At 35.6% G+C, this 18,842-nt stretch overlaps 1 protein-coding gene across 1 annotated transcript in view; it reads left to right on the top strand.

Annotated features, from left to right (window-relative positions):
• Nucleotides 1-18,842, top strand: part of LOC150096482 (mitochondrial carrier homolog 2-like) — a 295,508-nt gene that overhangs the window by 249,211 nt on the left and 27,455 nt on the right. Inside the window, exon 11 of the mRNA XM_090407808.1 lies at nt 17,630-17,759. Coding sequence (XP_090263934.1) covers nt 17,630-17,743 — 114 coding nt within the window. The 3' untranslated portion in view covers nt 17,744-17,759. The remainder of the gene's footprint in view (nt 1-17,629; nt 17,760-18,842) is intronic.

The following is an 18,842-nucleotide window of genomic DNA, read 5'->3' as shown; positions in this document are numbered from 1 at the left end:
CGCCCATTCTGTTTAAGTGACCATATCACCTGAGATTAGCTCTGCTAACGCATTCCTGGATACTAACAATGTCAAGTTCTTTCCTAATATTCTCATTTTTAATATGATATTGCCATTGATGCCATCTGTTCACGCCTCCAATCTTTCTAAGGACTCTCTGCCTAGGTAGCTGAAATGTTTTACTTGTTCCACAGGTTCTCTATTCACAACACAGTTGACATTTTCAATGATTCTGCCTATTTTCATGGTCTTTGCCTTTTTATTGCTGCCCTTTATACCATATCTATTACAACAGTTATTCAATTTAGTCAGAGAATCTTGCAGACTTGTAGCAGATTTATTTAGGAGTATAACATCGTCAGCATAAAGCAAAGAGCTGACATTAACATCTCCGATTTTGATATCAGGTTTAATACCACTTTGCTTCATAATATGATCCATATAGATAATGAATAACAGAGGGGGACAACGTACATCCTTGTCTCACACCAGATTTAACATTAAACCATTTTCCTGTACTTCCTTCAATCCTAACTGCTGATTTACAACTCAAATAAAGACTAAGTATTGCTTGATATAATGCCCCATTGACACCATATAACTAGCGTATTGAATAGCTTCTCTCTTGGCACCTTGTCATATGCCTTTTCCAGATCGACAAAACTTAAATAAAGATCTATGTTATATTCTCATGATTTCTCGACTATTTGTCGTAAAGTGAAGAGCTGATTCTGACACCCTCTGTTTGGCCTGAATCCAGCTTGTTCTTCACCAAGCTTTTCTTCCACAATTCTTCTCAAACATTTCTCAAGTATACTAAGCATAAATCTTACCAGGAACACTCATTAGGGAAATACCTCTGTAATTCTCACATTCAGTTTTATTTCCCTTTTTATATATAGGTACTATGAGAGCTCTACTCCAATCATTCGTCCCTCTGTCCATGCCTTCTGAACTAGTGCAGCCACTGAAGACTTTTATACCTGCAAACTTAAGCATTTCTGGTCGAATATCATCTACTCCTGCTGCCTTCCCACATTTCAAGCCTTTGATGGCTTTTTCTATTTCAAGTATGGATATGTATTCCTGATTGCATGTCTGTTGAGTGTTTTTACCACAGTGATGTCATCACTGCTTATTTCATTTAGCAGTTTTTCAAAGTAATTACTCCATACTTCAAGAATATATTTTCTCCTGTTTTCATGTCACCTTTATCATCTCTAATTCCTTTTGCAGCACTCTTTTTTCTATTTCTGAGCTTCTTCATCAACCTCCAGAATATTTTGCCACCTTCTTGATATTTATTTTCTATGTTCTTGCGAAAGTCCTCCGATGACTTTTGTTTAGCTAGTTTCACACAGTTTAGCTTTCTTACATTTGTCTCTATGTATTCTCTAAGAGCACAAGCTGACTTATTTGCCAGGAACTTTTGATATGCTTTCTTCATTTCCTTCACTGCCTCTTTTACTTCCTATGTCCAACATGGAGTTTTGATTTTTCTATCCTTGCAGACAACCTCACCACATGTGTCTCTCTAGCTGAATCAATCAGGGTTTTCTTCAAGGCTTGCCACTGAATCTCCAAGGTTTTGTTCCTGTACTCAAACTCTTTCATTTTTTCTTCAATAATCTCTGTGTCTTTTAGTCTACAGTTCACATCTGAGAGCTGCTCAACTTTTATTCGCTTTAAAACTTTCTTTGTTATTCTTTTCAATATGAAATATGAAATTCAATTTTATCCTGCTCAAGACTAAATAGTGATCAATTTCAAATTCTCTGTACACTCTGGTGTCCTGCACCAGGGAGAAAACATCACTATCAACAATAACATGATCAATGAGACTTTTCTTATTCCTTGCCTCTTCTCTCCATGTGAATTTGTGCACATTTTTATGTTGGAACATGATGTTAGTAATAACCAGTCCATGTCCTGAGCAGAAATCCAACAGGTATTTGTCATTATTATTAGCTTTGCTCTTTTTTCTAAATTTTCCAGAATATTTCTGTATGTCTAGCATTCATTTCCTATTTCCTATTCAGATCCCCAACAAGGACCGACTTTTCATTTTTCATTGTGTCAGTAGCTTTCTCTAGAGCCTCAAAAAATTCTTCCACTTCTACTGAGGTAGAAATGGAAGGATTCTGTGACACTTCCACTTCTGTTACACAGAAGTGGAAGCCTTCTGTGGGACCATAGGCACAAATAAGTCTCATTGTCCAGTTCCCCATTCTGCTATTTGCCCACATCACTTTACTTGAGATTGGCTGCCATTCAAGAAGATTAGCCTCATATTTAGTGTTGAATACTATGGCTACTCCTCTTTTCCTTGATTGTCATTGCCTGAATATAACATTTTGTATTTATTGGTCAGAAAGATCTCACCAGTTTTGTCTTTTTTTTTTTTGTTTGTTTCGGTCACCCCTATTATGTCAATCTGGTACTTATCTAATTCCTCAGCTAGCTCCATTTCTTTGCCATTCAGGCTTCTTATGTTGATAGTACCGATCTTCAACTCTGATGATATTGAAAGTTTATTTTTCACTTGGTCAGACTATAATAAATTTAGTTTAATCCTTTATCCAAGTGTGTGCAAACAAAGTTTGCGCCTGAAAGTATCTTCAGGACTGGGGTAAAGTGGTACAACACCGGGCGACTCCTTGCAAAGGTGGAGTAAGCTACCAACATCCCTGTCTCAGTATCTCCCATAATGCAAAACACATCTCCTTGCGGATATGTATAATGTTATGCATTAAGGGAAGAGCCACTAGCTAGACTTCTGGGTAGTGTCTGTATTTCCAGCACTTGCTGGAAATCCAGCAAGTGCTTACCTTTATCATTAGCGTTGCCATTTTCTCTAAATATTTCCTAAAATATTCATTTCTACTCTTCTGTTAAGATCTTCTACAAAGACCTAATTTTTGAGGTTTGTCCACACCATTCTACTTGATATTGTTTGCCATTCAAGAAGATTATCCTCATGTTTAGTGTTGAATGTTATAGCCACTCTTTCCTTTAGCTGATCATATGCATGAATAATGTCTTTTACACATTATTTAGAATCCCACCTGTTTTTGTCTTTGTTTTGGTAACACCAATTATGTCAACCTGGTAGTTCAATTATTTTGTCAGTTTCACTTCTCTTACATTGATGATGTCAATCTTGAATCTCTCTCTCTCTCGTGATGGTGATTGAGTTTGTTCTAGTAGCTGACTTTTCACTGTGATTCCCTAACAAAGGCAGCAGGGCTTTTTTATTTTTATTTTTTTAAATGTGGAACACCTCAGGCACCATGAAATTCCATCATGTTGTTCTATCATATTGTTTTGGTTTAAGCCATTAAGAATACAATTTGGATGGCTCAGATTCAAATTGCCGTCCCATCTTTGTTCATTTAGTATCCAAGCAGATACCTGCTATGGGTGCACTACGAGAAGGTGAGGATTGGACATTAAGACAGAAGCCCTGGTTGGGTCCTCACATCCCTCATAGTTTATGTGGAGGTTTCCTCCCAGTTATCTACTACTAACTTCTATACAGTCCCATTAGATCAGCAATTTTCAACCTTTTTTTTTATCTTATAGCACACTAAAACTAATTACCAAAATTCTACAGCACACCATCTTTTTGGCAACTATTTCAGTGACAGTGTAACTTTGTTTCCTCTGCTTTTTCAAATATTGTCACGAATTTGGTCCAATTTTTGGTCTGGCAAGTTTTATTGCTTACAAGTCTTTTGAAATATTCCACTGGTTTCTTACACATGTTGAAGTGTTTTGACTGCAGATGTCTCTTCATTTTACTAGAAACCATTGCTTGATTTGCCAGTTTTTTTGCCACATGCAACACACGTGGGATGTGGTGGATTATCTTCACTTGAAAGAACACCAAATGACAAATAATCTCCAATGGAGATTATTTGTCATTTGGTGTTATTTTAAGTCATCACTTCACTGTCATCTAATTTTCAATTTTTAAGTAGAAACTTGAATGGATCCTTATAAAAAAAAAATAAAAACAACAACCAAAGTTAAAAAAAAAAATTAATTAATTAACTCTTATCAGTTAAAAGAAAATACAGATATGACTTGAAATTACTGGTCTCGTAATATTTAAAAAGTGCGGCACTCATAGTTTTTACTAAAATTCAACATCATTGAAACATAACGAAACAGATCTTACAGAATTGGAACTGATTCAACTGTTTCAGCAAGAAAAATGCTCAAAGATTTCAGTTGTTCACTGGTTAAACCTGTCTCATCTTTATATGGTGCCAACACTGCAGTAGGAACCCGTAAACACATAGAATGATCGACATCTATAATGACAGATATACGAAATCTATATTATACCAGTATAATAATAAATTTTATTCACTCATAACAATTCCGTTCGATGCAATATGAACATTAACTCCTTATATACTTTGTAGGTAAAATGTGCAAAGAAACTTCTTTCACATAAATTTTTATTCCTTTATATCAAAATCTTGCAGCACACCGGTTGAAAATCTCTGCATTAGATGATGGATATACCCACTAGTGTTTGTTTTTTATAGATAACATATATAGATAAAATGAGGATCTGTTGGGTGAACAAGTGACTAAAGTGTCAAGGAAGTGTGGACAATTATTGTTTTCTTTTTCAATGATAAAATGGATCCTGTGGTATTGGTTGTTAAGGTTCCTAAAATTTTATATTTCTAATATATCCAAGCCACTTTGCCAAATGAAGATTGTCAGCATAGTGTAGTCATATTATTTGTTGATCTCAGATTCTAAAGCACTTTTTTCAGTGTTCATTCAGTTTAATTCATTCACTCAATGTTCCATGTCTTGCCATTCTAAAGTAAAGTAACTAGAATGCATGGTAAAAGTGAATAAGCAGATATATGAGGAAGAAAAAGAGTCTGATATAGTTCTGAGGCTTCTTTTGGTCAGGAGACTGAGGGGACATTAGTGAAAAAGCAAAGCTGTATTGAAATTGACTATAATATCTGTATCCTTTGAGGATAATGTCCAACAAGATTTGGATTTCACAGACATTTTAATATGTGTGGAGATAGAGCGTTTTGCCTAAGTATTTCATCAGTTTATATATTAGAGAACCAGTATCAACTACAGGGTCTCATTGTGTCCTTCTTTTGTTTTAGGCATTTCATAAATTATTGGGGGGAGGGGTAGGATTATACAACAATGTTAAAGCTACTTTTTTTTTTGCTATCTATATCTAGTTTGATATTATTGCAGTATAGGATAGAAGTTATAGATGTTTCATTCTATTTTTGACATAATTTGTAGGCTTGTTATTCTTTCAGAGCCATTACATACTGGTGGCTCAGGCTGGGGCACTGATAGTTTCTTTCTTGCCAATATATGACTAATTAATCACAGTTTGTTTTGGTAGCATTTGATACTTTTGTGTATTTTGGGACAAATTCATAAGTTTCTTGATAAGACAATATTTTTATGAAACATGCCTTAGACTCCATTCAACCCCACAATATGGCTGCATTATGTTGATATGTTTTTCATTTATAGATATGTTTGAAATGTTTCTTGGACACCTTGATAGCAGTACCATAGGGTCCATTTTATCATACAAGAAGAAAACATTATTTGTCTGTCATTCCTTGACACTCTACAGGTGTTTATCCATGGATCCTCTTATCCTTTTGCTGTCTGCAGGAAACCTATTCCCCATTAGTAAGTGTGTGTGTGTGTGTGTGTGTGTGAGAAAGATGTGAAGATATGTTTACAAATAACAATGTCTAATTTTTCCAGCATTTATATGGGAATTGAAGGCTATGTGATTTTCTGTATATGCAGAAGAATTACACTAATCTCAGATGATATGGTCACTTAAACAAATGGCTTGAAAAGGTTAGCAAAACAAGCGTTCTTTCCTAGGATGGTAGGAAAAAGACTACTGAAGTGGCAACCATAATTTCACCGAATCTGCTTCTCTTCTTCCTCTTTTATTCCATTTATTTCTGTCCTCTGTGACAGCTTTCCTCATGAAATGTTCCCAAACAAATATAACTTGCAACTCAAAAAGAAAAATTAACACTTCTTCTTTCTCAATCCTCACCTGCATCCCACTGATGTACTCATGATTTTTTTGACCTTTCATGTATGGGATCAGTATATAAAAACATTATTTAATATGTTTGTGTAATCAAATTTCATTGCTTGCATATCATTCTGTTTTGTTCAAGCTATTTCTCAAGTGCACAGTGTTTGCTGTTATGCTGCAGGTCCTCTTTGGGCATGCCATGCTGCTGACTGAGACTGCTCTGCCATTCTTGTAATGGAGTGCAACTTCATCATCAGAAACTCGTTCAGACACAACATTGCTTCATGTGTGCTAGTATGTCATCCATCAAAAGTTTGAATCACATCAAATCGCATCATTTGAATCTCAGAGTTTTGAAGACCATAACTCTGAGTACTACCTTCCCTTTGCTGTCATTTAGATGCTACATCATGACCCTTATAAAGATATTTCTAAGGGTACTGTACATTCTTAAGATACATTCCACATTAATGTTTGTATTAAATTTCTTTGATGACCATGCTAATTCATCTATTTTTCTACAAAAAAAAAAAGAAATACAAAAATTAATTTTTTTTGCACAGTTGTTAATGTTCTTGTCTGTTTTATCACATATCTCTTTAGAAATCCCTTACTGCACACACTTAAAGGTAAGTGCAGTGTAGGGGGGGAACTCTCGAGGCCATGTATGGATAGGAGACGGAGTTCCCTCTGTATGGGCGGAATGTGTGTGTGTGTGTGTGTGTGTGTGTCAACTCTCACTGTGTGCTCCACTTCCTTTATATCTCTTTGTCGATGCATACAATGGATCACAACCCAAAGAATATTACTGTGATTTTACTGCAGAAAAATTTCTGCATCACAAAAATTCTCCCACAAAAAATAGTATAAAAAACAAAACATAAAAAAACAACAAAAATTAAACCAACCCCTATCCCACATCCCTGAACAACCCACCAACATTAATTCTTATCAAAAAAAAAAAGCTTCTGCATCTACTTCACCAACATCCATGACCTAAACAGCAATATAAATTATTGCTGTTTAGGTGCAATATAAATTATTGCACCACCTAGTCATCTAAACTAGAGTTACTATTCCTGTCAGAACCTCAACTGCCTAAACTATACACTACACCAGGGTTTCTCAAACTGTGTCCTGCAAAACACTAGTGTTCTGTGGAAGGTGAATAGGTGTTCCACGAGAAGTTCTGGAATTTGTCATTTTAGTTTTCTAAGCATTTTTCATGAATAAATATTTTATAGTGGAAATATTCTAAGGAGAATAATATTCGTGAATATGTCGAAAAGCTCAGACCCAGAACGCCTAATAACACTGTAACATCTGTGTATCATTAATTTTCACACATAGAAACCTTTCAACATTTGGTAAAGGGAATACCGCTGTTTATGACCGGTCATAAAAACTGCCTGCAAACGGATTATAACAATGGTGGCATATCCTCTGTTCTCAAAACTGAAGAAAATGACTTCTGTGTTGCAACCAAGTACCAAGCACCATATTTTTAAACATGGAAATATTCATGAATTATCGTTAATTTTCACACATTGAAATCTTTCAACAATCGGGAAAGAGAATACTGCTGTTTATGACCGATCATAAAAATTGCCTGCAAGCCGATTACAACAATGGGTGGTATGTTCTCATAACTGAACAAAATAACATCTGCATTTCAAATGTCAGTGACCAATCAGCAAGGAAGTATAAAGAAAATTTTTCCACTGAAATTGAAGATCAAGGTAGTCTGTATCCGGTTCTCAAATCTATTAATACTGAATACTTTCTTCGCAAGTTCGTATTGCAGTGTGCAAGTGCTTGTTCTGAAACCGGAGTGCCATGATTTTTTTAAAAAGTAATAGGAATATAGATTTAAATTCTGATATGAATAAGAGACAAGGGACTTTGTTTAATTTTGGTATTAAGAAATCTCTTATTGAAGGTGTTTGTGACGTCATCCACCTCAAGCCTACAAAGCAATCTCCAGGATGTACAAAAGGAGGGGAAAACCCAGCACACAGGAGAAAAAGTTTGCATTCACTCGTAAGTACTTATAATAATATCATAAATATATTTGGTGATCAGAATAGGATATGTCAATGAAAATCAGCACAAATTAATTTAATGATGATTTATTGAAGCTTTAATTAATTATCACTTATTAATTAATAATAAAAATAAGCTAAATTACCAATTAATTATTAATTAATACATTACAAAATAACCAAGGTATTCCGTGAAAATTTCAGGATTTATGAAGTATTGCGGCGTAGAAAAAGTTTGAGAAACACTGCACTACACAATTCCTTCTGCCACAAGGGCAGCACCTGTACATTCACCAAAACTGACATACCATGAGATTGCAAACCTCAAATCCCCCACTGTTTGATCTGCTTTAGCTCAAAATTTCCCTACCAAATCAACCCCCCCCTTTTCATATGTTCTCTATTGCTTTCCAAACTCTGTTAACTACTTTGACCTCTTCAGCTATCTCTCTCAAAGGTGGACTTTCTACAGTCAAAATAGCCCAATAGTGAGGTTATCCTATTTCCCATTATCCCATGCAACAACGCCTACACAGTCACACCTGCACAAGAGTAGTCTGGCATTATAACAGTGCCAAATGGGACAGCCTCCGAGACTGCTATGCTTCATTCCCATGGTTGGATTATTGTTTGCAGTCTTCCAATCCAAACATATGCACCGAACACATCACCAAAGTAATCCACACTGGCATGATAACATACATTCCACACACCACACTGAACTGCCGTCCCCTATCCAAATCCCGGTTTTCCAAAAGATGTGCCAAGGCTGTACTAATGAAAAACCAGGCATACCACAACTGGCTCAAATTAAGAACTCCATCCTCCTTCAATGTTTATACTGAAGCCCGAAACAGATGCAAAAAAATTATCAATGATTCCAAAGCAGAATTTGAATGGGCAAAAAGCAGGAAACTTGCAGCCTGTCCTAGCGGCAGCCATGCCTTTTGGTCTCTTGCCAAAGCAATTGGTCGCAACTGTTGCCCTACGCTACTCCCACCCCTATCATACCCAGATGGCTTAATTGCAACATCACCCACAGAAAAAAGCTAATCTCCTGGCTTCACACTTTGCCTGCAATGTACGCATAACCGACAATGGCAAATGCTCCCCAGTCATTCCAACTGCCCAACATACAGTGCCCCCTGTATCCTTTTGCCTGAAAGAGATTATAAACCTGTTGTCAAAATTAGACACAAAAAAGCCCCTGGCCCTGATGGCATTCCTCCAATTGTCCTGAAGGTCTGTGCAGCAGAACTGACTCCTATCCTATGCCGTCTGTTACACATTATCTTACTCCACTGGTATATATATATATATATATATATATATATATATATCCCAAAGCCTGGAGATTGGCCTATATATCCAACCCATTCCCAAAAAGGGGGAGACAAATCACTGCCATCTAACTACTGCCATATCTCACTCACCTCAATCCTATCTAAAGTGATGGAGAAAACCATCAATTCTCAACTACTACTCTACCTTGAAGGTACCCAGCTATTAAGCCACCACCAGTACGGATTCTGCCGATGCCGATCAACAGGTGACCTGATCTCATATATTACCCATCACTGGACATGTACCATGGAAAAATTTGGCGAATCCCAATTAGTTGCACTCGATATCTCTAAAGCCTTTGACCAGGTCTGGCACAAAGGCTTACTAAGCAAACTCCCATCAATTGGACTGTCTCAGGACTTCTGCAGATGGATTGCCAGCTTCCTGTCTGGATGCACACTATGTGTAATGGTAGATGGCTCCCTATCCTCCCACTATCCAACTAATGCTGGGGTCCCACAAGGTTCAGTTCTTTCACTGACCCCCTTTCTTCTATACATCAGTGACCTACTTCAGTTGACCTCCAACCCAATACAATTTTGCAGATGACAGCACATTGCACTCCTCCCTTTCATTTGATAAAACAGATTGTTCAAGTTCATGATACTATATAAGATTTATGTTCCTCATGATGGACAAAGTCAGATCTTCTAGATTGTCCTGAGATGTATCACAAGAACAAGGGTTGGATCTGGTGGACACCTGGAAAAATAAGTGAAGAAAGTATAAGGTGGAGATTTTTCTGACAAAATGCCACATAAATTTTGAGCAGCTTTCAAATTTTCACAATACATTCAGATATTTTTCTTTTGAAATACTGAGAAATAAAGGCTTCCATCTGGACCAAGAATCAGAAGATAAAAAAACAAAAAAACTAAGTGGCTGTACAGTTTATTTTGAGCAGTAAAATATCCAGAATGAACAGTGAAATCAGAAGGAAAATTTGGAAAAAACAAAAATTTTCCATTTTGAGGATTTTCGTCTTTTCTAGATTAAGTTCATATGAAATATCTTTGTATAAGGCAACTTATCTATTTATTACCTTGCTAAAGCTGTTGTGGCACTTTCTGGAATCTTTCTATTAATTGCATATCATGTTGCTCCATTTTTAGCTGTACTGAAGATGCTGCTGATACATAGGTGAAAATTTTATTAAAATTTCTGTATTTAACTTAAATTATCCATTTTTTAATTTTTATAATAATTTGTCAGATCTGACATTCTATGACAGATGAAACACTCAAATTTCCTTTGCCTTGCCTTCCTCTGCTGTCTTTGCTGCTCTCCTCTTTGATTATTTATCCCTGAAGGTTGATTTCATACAGTGTAATTATCAAACATTGAGATCATCTTCGAAACTTCATTTTTCGTAATTCAAACTGGTGTCCCTTCTCTAACTTAATCTAACTGATCAAGCCAGAAAAGAAGTCATATTGTTTACTGTAATAAATAATAATCTAACTCAAAATTTTTCATCTCTCTCTCTCTCTCTCTCTCTCAGATCTCCTCATGTCTGAGGCCTCGTGACCTTCCTGATGATGCTTCGCCATTTCTTTCTCCCCTGTGCATCTCTTATTGCTAGTTGTTGTATAAGGCCAGTGATTCTTGATATTTGGTCAATCCACCTGTTGGGGGGTTTTCCTCGTTTTCTTTTCCCACACGATTTACCCTGGATGATTATTTTTTCCAGGCAGTTGCTTTGCCTTCTACATATGTGTCCAAAATATTGCCCTATTCTCTTGTAAATTATGTTCATCAGTCTTGTGTGGATATTCAGTTCTTCTAGGATACTTTTGTTTGTTCGTTTTTCTGCCCAAGACACTCTTAACAATCTTCTCCAGCACCACAGTTCAAACGCCTCAATTCTTCTTCTGTCATCTTTTCTCATTGTCCAAGACTCAGAAAAAAGAAAAAAAAAACACGATCGTTATCTGATGCATATACAATCAACAGCTACAACATGCCGGCTCGGGCATCACCTGGATAAACAAGGCCTGTGATACCAATCGAGCGATCGGGGTTGGATCGAAAAGTGGGACACCGAAAGGAAATAGAAACTGAAATTAACAGAACTGTTATCAGTAGGGATGTGGAATGTGTGGACACTCTGGATAACTACTTCGTGAAGAGATATCTGTGGGATATACTAGGATTGGCAGAGATGAGATGGACATCATCTGGAGAGATCAATGGATGCAAAGTAATATGGTCAGGCTTATTCTACAAAGATCTGACAGAGACAATAGAAACAATACCAAAGCAAGATGTGCTAATTATTGAAGGAGATTGGAATGCCAAAGTTGGAATAGATAATGATGGTTGGGAAAGAGTTATGGGAAAATATGGTTTCAGAGAAAGAAATGAACGAGGTGAAAAATTGTTAGAATTTGCTATGGACCATGAGATGATCTGTAACACAAGATTCCAACAAAAGGAGTGTAGAAAATGGACGTGGCAATCAAATGATGGGAAAACCAAAAACACGATTGATATGATTAAAAGAAGATGGATAACATCAGTACAGCAATGGCTAACTTTTCAAGGAGCAGATATAGACTCGGACCACAGTTTAGTGATTGCAAACTTCAAGATGAAATTAAAAAAGAAATATAAACCCAAACATCAGAATAGAAGAGATACAGCATGAATAACTGAAGCAGAAATAGGAAGAAGATACAGAACAGTGTTAGAAGAGAAACTTAAAAGTGTGGAGAAAGAAAAAAACTCGAATTTAAGAGTGAAAACAGTAATGAAAGCGATAGAAGATGCAGTTGAAGAAACAATACCAGAAGAAGAAATGGATTACACAAGAAACACTGAAGTTAGTACAGGAGAAAAGAATATTGAAAATAAGAATGGATACATCAGAACAAATAGAGGAGCAGTATAGAAGAAAGTGTAATGAGGTGAAAAAAGTCAAAAGATGAAATGGTTAGAAGCCTAATGCAATAATATAGAACAACATGATGGAGAGCATAAAATTTGGGAGGCATACAAAATGATTAGAACCGTTAGTAGCAGGCGGCAACCAAAACAGACCACAATTAAAGATGAAAAAGGCAAAGTATTGATGAATAAAGAAAAAATTGTGCAGCGGTTGACAAGATACTGTAGTGATGTAGATATGAAGAAAAACTAGATTTAGATAGCATTGGGAAACTGAGTGAAGAATTGAAGCAGAATATCACCACCAGGTAATGAGTATCATATGGACATTTTAAGAGGAGAGGTAGAAAAAGCAATAGGATGGCTAAAACACAACAAGAGTTCTGGTAACGATAACATCACTGAAGAAATGATTAAATATGGTGGGGAAAGTATGGTTACAAAGATGCACCAACTATATAATATGGTATGGAAAGAAGGGAAAATGCCAGGGGAGTGGGTGAAATCAATGACATTGTACAAGAAAGGAAATAAGCTAGAAAGAGAACTACAAAAAACACTGAAACTATTAAATGAGGAAGGGAAGAGATTTGCACTTGTTATGAACTTTGAAAAAACAAAGACAATGGTATTTGGTGAGAAGAACATGAAACAAAAGATACAAGTGGATGGAATTGATATAGAAAATGTAGAACAATTCACATATTTGGGAAGTAAAATGATGCATGATTTGGATGGTAAAAAAGAAATGAAGAACAGTATCGCAAAGGGAAGAACAAATCTGAAGGCCATGGATAACATCTGGAAAAGTAAAGTGATCAGTCTGCAAACAAAACTAAGAGTACTGGAAAAATGCATCTTTAGCGGTGTACTGTACGGATCTGAAACGTGGGTAATGAATAAGGAATCAAGAAAAAGAATTTTGGCATTTGAAAGAACTTGTTACAGGAAGATTCTAAGAATAGAATTAGTACAGAAAATCACAAATGAAGAGGTCTATCGTAAGATACAAGTAAAAGAGAATCTGATGCAGAAGATTATAAAATGGAAGCTGCAATTATTTGGACACATCTGTAGAATGAGTGAGGACTGGAAGATAAAGACATTTATGTTTGGTATTATGGATGGTGTAAACAGAAGAGGTAGATCATACAGAGAATGGATAGATGACATAAAGGACTGATGTGGAATGGGTGTACAGAAACTGTGACACTGTGCACTGGACAAAGAAAGGTGGGAGAAGATAGTGAAGGAAGCATCAGACACCAACAGGCAGTGAGCCCATGATTTGTGATGATGATGATTTAAAAAAAAAAAAAAAAAAACTTTTGTACACATTAACAGTGTGGTATTCATTTCAAAAGTAGATCATAATCACTTATTGCTTCATAGACTAAACAGCTTGGTCAGAGGACTGCCAGTTCTCTTGCACATTCTTCTAACACACAGGCTGACATTCCATCCAAACTTATTGCGGTGTTCACATTGATATTTCTCAACGTGTTCAGTATCTCCAGTTTGTCTACTTATTCTCATGTTAGTCTTTCATACTGTCAACTGCATTATCTCCACCCTTTCAAAGTGATAATTTAGTAACTCAAATGCTGATTCTGTTACTTTCCTTCCATAATCATTCTTCCTCTTACTTGCTACATAGTGAAAAAACTCTTTTGTCCTTAGCTAATCTTCTCTCATAATCTGATTTGGGCTTCCTTATCAATCATACTGGTTACCTTTCTTGTCTATGCTTTGTGTTGCCTGTGTAGATAATTATCATATTTTTCTTTATATTCCTTCCATAGTGTTTTCTTTTTTTGCTGGTCATTCATTTAACTTACACTTCATTTATCATCCTGACCCCTGTCTATACAGTTTGATACTGCTTTCCTTATATTGCCCTTACTTCTTAATTCCCATGTAGTATTGACATTCTTTCCTTGTAGCTTCTTATACCATTGAATTGCTTTAAACTGCCTTTTAAGTCTGTTGTAATCAGGTTTTGTAATTCCACATATACCTCTTCTTGACTGATAGTTGTCCCCCAGAACTAAACTTATTGGTCACTTTCCCTGATTGGAAGTGGCTATCTTAGTTATATGCATCTTCTGTTACTATTACCAGATCCAGCACACTCAAACCCCTGGTCCCCTCTGTCACATGCTGTTTCAGGTAATTATGCCTTAGTACTGTATAAATTCCATTTTCATCTTTTGCCATGCACCCTTTCTTCCCTCCACTCTGTGTTTCCATAACTGAATTTGCCCATAATAATTACTTGGTCTGCATTCATTGTGCTAATCCTCTAATGCATGGCATCCACACTTTCTGTGTGACTCCTGGTCTGTAATTGGCAACCAACAGTATATTTTATCCTGTTGTCTCACACCAGGAAAATAAACTATCCTTTATACTCTATCCCTATAACTATATTTTCTTCTGTAAACCAGATTCCACTAATGCCAATGAATTTTGCCAAAGTTGAATTGACCAGTCCCAGAATCTCCTCATTTCTGATAATAATTCTGGCATTCCTTTACATGTATTTCAATATCCTATTGGTCTTGCAGTTATCCTTGTGTAATGTAATTGCCATCCCGTTCAAATGCAAAAACCTGGGAAAATGTGCTTAGCACTGTATGAACATTTGTCTTGGTTATATGCATCTTCTGATACTATTACCAGATCCAGCACTCTCAAACCCCTGGTCCCCTCTATCATATGCTGTTTCAGGTAATTATGCCTTAGTGACTATATAAATTCCATTTCATAATTTGCCATTCACCCTTTCTTCCCTCCAGTCTGTGCTTCCATAATTGAATTTGCCCACACGATTTTTCCTCTCCAACCCCTCGCTGAACAATACTTTCTTCAGATATCAAACTCTAAAACTATTCAAATGCAGTCTGTCGGGCATATACAAGTCCTTCTATCTATCAAATTCATTCCATCTATAACTGCATGATATATAACTTCAAAATTTTGCAGGCTAAGCAAAGGAGAATGGATGACAGTTTAATGTGGCAAAGTGTAAGGTTATGCATTTTGGGGTGATAAAGATTACCAGCTGTACACAACATTAGGGGGAACTGTAATCTAGAAAATTGACGAAGCCAGAACTAAAACAGCTAATCACTTGGGAGCGTTAGTGGATATGGAATTAAAGTTTACAGGGCAAATAGCAAAAGTGACTAAAACAGCTCATCAGATCACTTGGTCACTGAAGAATACTTTGACGAGCAGAGACAAGTAGGTTATTGTTTCAACTTTGCATCATCTTCTTTATTGAGCCTTGATAAGACCCCATCTTGACTACTGCATACAGATCTGGGTGCCAGGGTTTCTTGGTGATGAGAGTAGGTGGATAGGATCCAGGGGCGATTGACCAAGATGTTATCAGGTCTATGGATTCGGTACATGAAACCTCAAAAGTCTGGTCTGGCACAACATAGTATTGACACTAAACACAATATCCAGTGGGATAAAGCTTGTCTTCTCCACAGATGCAAGGTTAAATATGAATGCCTTTTCAAAGAAAGTTGCGAAGCCCTTTTACATCGGCCAAATTTGAATTGAAATGATTGTCTCTCTCCCAAAAGTTTGGGAGATTCTTATCCTATGTAACCATCAAAGAAATGGTTTTAAGAATTATTTAATAATATTTTATTAATATTAATTTTCTAGCATGTGCTGACAATTTTAATTGGTAATCCACTGACTGTTCTGTACTTTGTATTCCATTCCTTTTAACTGTTTGTTCTACACTGATGATGTACTGTTAATTTCAGTATGAAATATTTGTACCTTTATTTCATTAAAGTCAATTACTGTGGTTATTGGGTTAAGTTTACAGTTATGCCACGGGTATCTTTAAAGATTAATTCATTGAAAATTTTTCAGAACTAGTCTGGTAGTGGGAGAACTAGGGCCATCCATGGAAACTTTGTAAGAGTATAGTTATCAAGGGTGTTTGAATGTGAATGAGTTCCAAGCATAGAATGATAGATACTGCACAAATGTTGAATATATCTTGACATGATGTTTAGGGCCTCCCTCAATGAGTCTAAGGATTCCTGGAGTTGCCCATAATAATAATATTCCTACCCGTACAGTCCTCTCATTGACTGTACGGGTAGAGTCCTCTCATTGACAATCATGGCCTTTCTCAATTCTTGTTCATACCTTGGCAGTAGACTCAGTCTTTACTCTCTCTCACTCTTCTTTTTCACTTCTCCCAGAAACTCTTTCATATCTTCTCTCATTTGAAATAATTTTTGCATACTAAAACATGCAACTCTTTTATTTCTTTCTGCATAACAACTTCTTCACTTACATCCTTAATCCTTTGCACCCAGGAAATATGCTTTCATCATGTTGTCATCAAGCACACCTCCATACGATACTCTCTCCTTACTCCCAGTTTCTCACTCTTTCATATACTTCCCGTACATTTTGTACATTTTTTTTTTCATTCTCCTCCCTTCTTTGCACACCTAAACATTTCTCATGTTGCTTAAGCTCACATTTTATCTCATGAAGGATTCCACATACACATATTATTTCATTCTTCACTGTGATGTTATCATTTGCATTATCTTCAAACACTTCTTTTATACTGTCATATTTTGTCAACTATTTCTCCCTATTATTCTTGACAACACTCTCACTTTCATGCCTGCCAGTATTTTGTTAGTTAATACTATATAAAGATAACAATCATCATAATAATAACTATAAAAATGGAGGAAAGCTCACATAAAAACTTATTTATTGTAAAATTTTTCTGTAAGTAAATTATGTGAAAATTTCATACGTTTTTTTATGTGAGTTTTATTATTATTACTACTACTATTATGCCAACTCACATGATTCCATTATTGAAACAAATAACAATCATCAATGTCTAAACCTGTTTGCATGTGAATGTTTTCTTTTTAGCCTCTGAAGAAGTACTTCAGTCTGTTTCACCAGTATCATTTTATGACTCAGAAGTTATGATTTTTATCTTATTCGTGCATTTGTATTTTGTCTTAAGTTAAAAGTATTTAAATTTTCCTTCCCTCTCATCAGGATAGAAATAATGTTATTCCTGAAAGCACAACAAGAAAGTAATATGAAAAATAATAAAAACAGCAAAAAGTTATGAAGCTGTTTGAGATTCGAGTAGTCATATCAATGGCTCATACTCCTCTGGTTCACTACTCAAACCTGAAATATCAATAGTATGTTTTTCTTAAACACTAGAGCATTTTTTTTAACCATGCTATTCTTTTCTTTTTCACTACAGGGACAATTAAAGCGAGGTTCTAGTATATTATGGAGGTACTATCATGGTCCTTATGTTTTAGATAGGGAAGGACGACCAGAATTTGTTAAACGGTCCAGTTTTCGAAGTCCATGAATGTAATTTTCAAAGAGTAAGTTCAAATAGTTAAATTATATAGTTAAAAAAAATAGAAATGGATTATCACTAATCATCTTAACAACTAAGTTGATCAGCAATGCTAAAAATATTTCGCTCATGTTAGTTAGAGCCAGCATATGGGAAAGTAAGTTGCAAAAAAGATGAGGACTAACTAATAAATTATAAATTTACTGTTTTCCTAAATACATAGAACTGACTGTAATCTTACTTTTGAGAATAATATATTAATCCTATAATTAGAGCAGCGAGAGAGAGAGAGAGAGAATAATAATTTACCCACTCATCTAATTGTCAAACTGTTCTTGGATGTATGTCCATAGCAGTGTGTGTGTGTGTGTGTGTTGACTAATCCTGTTATGAATAAGCCATCTAATATTTCCCTCTAAATTTTACAAGTTTTGCCATGCAACATATTCTAAAATATGACTCATGTTTTATATAAATACAACATATAAAATAAAATTGTATATTAAAAAAAAATTAGTGACCCTTCTACTACTCACTCACATACACATGTTCAAAACTTTAAAACATTAGGTCTTCCAGCATTAAATACAAAACATCTGCAAAGACAGATTTTAACATATTTTAGTCAGAAACTCAGGCATAACAGAAAATTGGGAAATCTTGTACACAAATCATACAAGAAAATGACAGCTCATACCTCTGTCTTCAACATATGCCTTATTTCAGTCACATTCAGTTTCTCTTTAAAATGGGTATCAAAAACACTAATAGTTTTCTTCATAAAATTCAGCTATCCATCACTAGAACAGAAAATAACTACAGGGTGTTCGGGATAAATTTGACAGTTTCGTAAGGAAAAAGAAAATCTTCTTTGTATCTATTAAATTTAATGAATTGACAAAAAAACATTACAGGCAGAGTTAATTACAATACTATCAACAAGATTTACTCAAAATAACCACCATTAGCATCGATCACAGCTTCAATTCTGCTTCGGAACCTCGAACAAGCTGATGCTACAGTCTCCCTGGGAAGGGCCGCAAAAACTGTTTTAATTTTATCCATTAACTGGGCTTTTGTATTACTGGAAGTGCGATTGGTATCTTTT

Source organism: Typopeltis vanoorti, chromosome 18 (genome assembly GCF_054136105.1).
Source record: "Typopeltis vanoorti isolate ZY-2024b chromosome 18, IOZ_Tvanoo_1.0, whole genome shotgun sequence".
Classification (NCBI taxonomy): domain Eukaryota; kingdom Metazoa; phylum Arthropoda; class Arachnida; order Uropygi; family Thelyphonidae; genus Typopeltis; species Typopeltis vanoorti.
The sequence above is the reverse complement of the archived record's forward strand: the minus strand, read 5'-3'. Positions and strand labels throughout refer to the sequence as shown.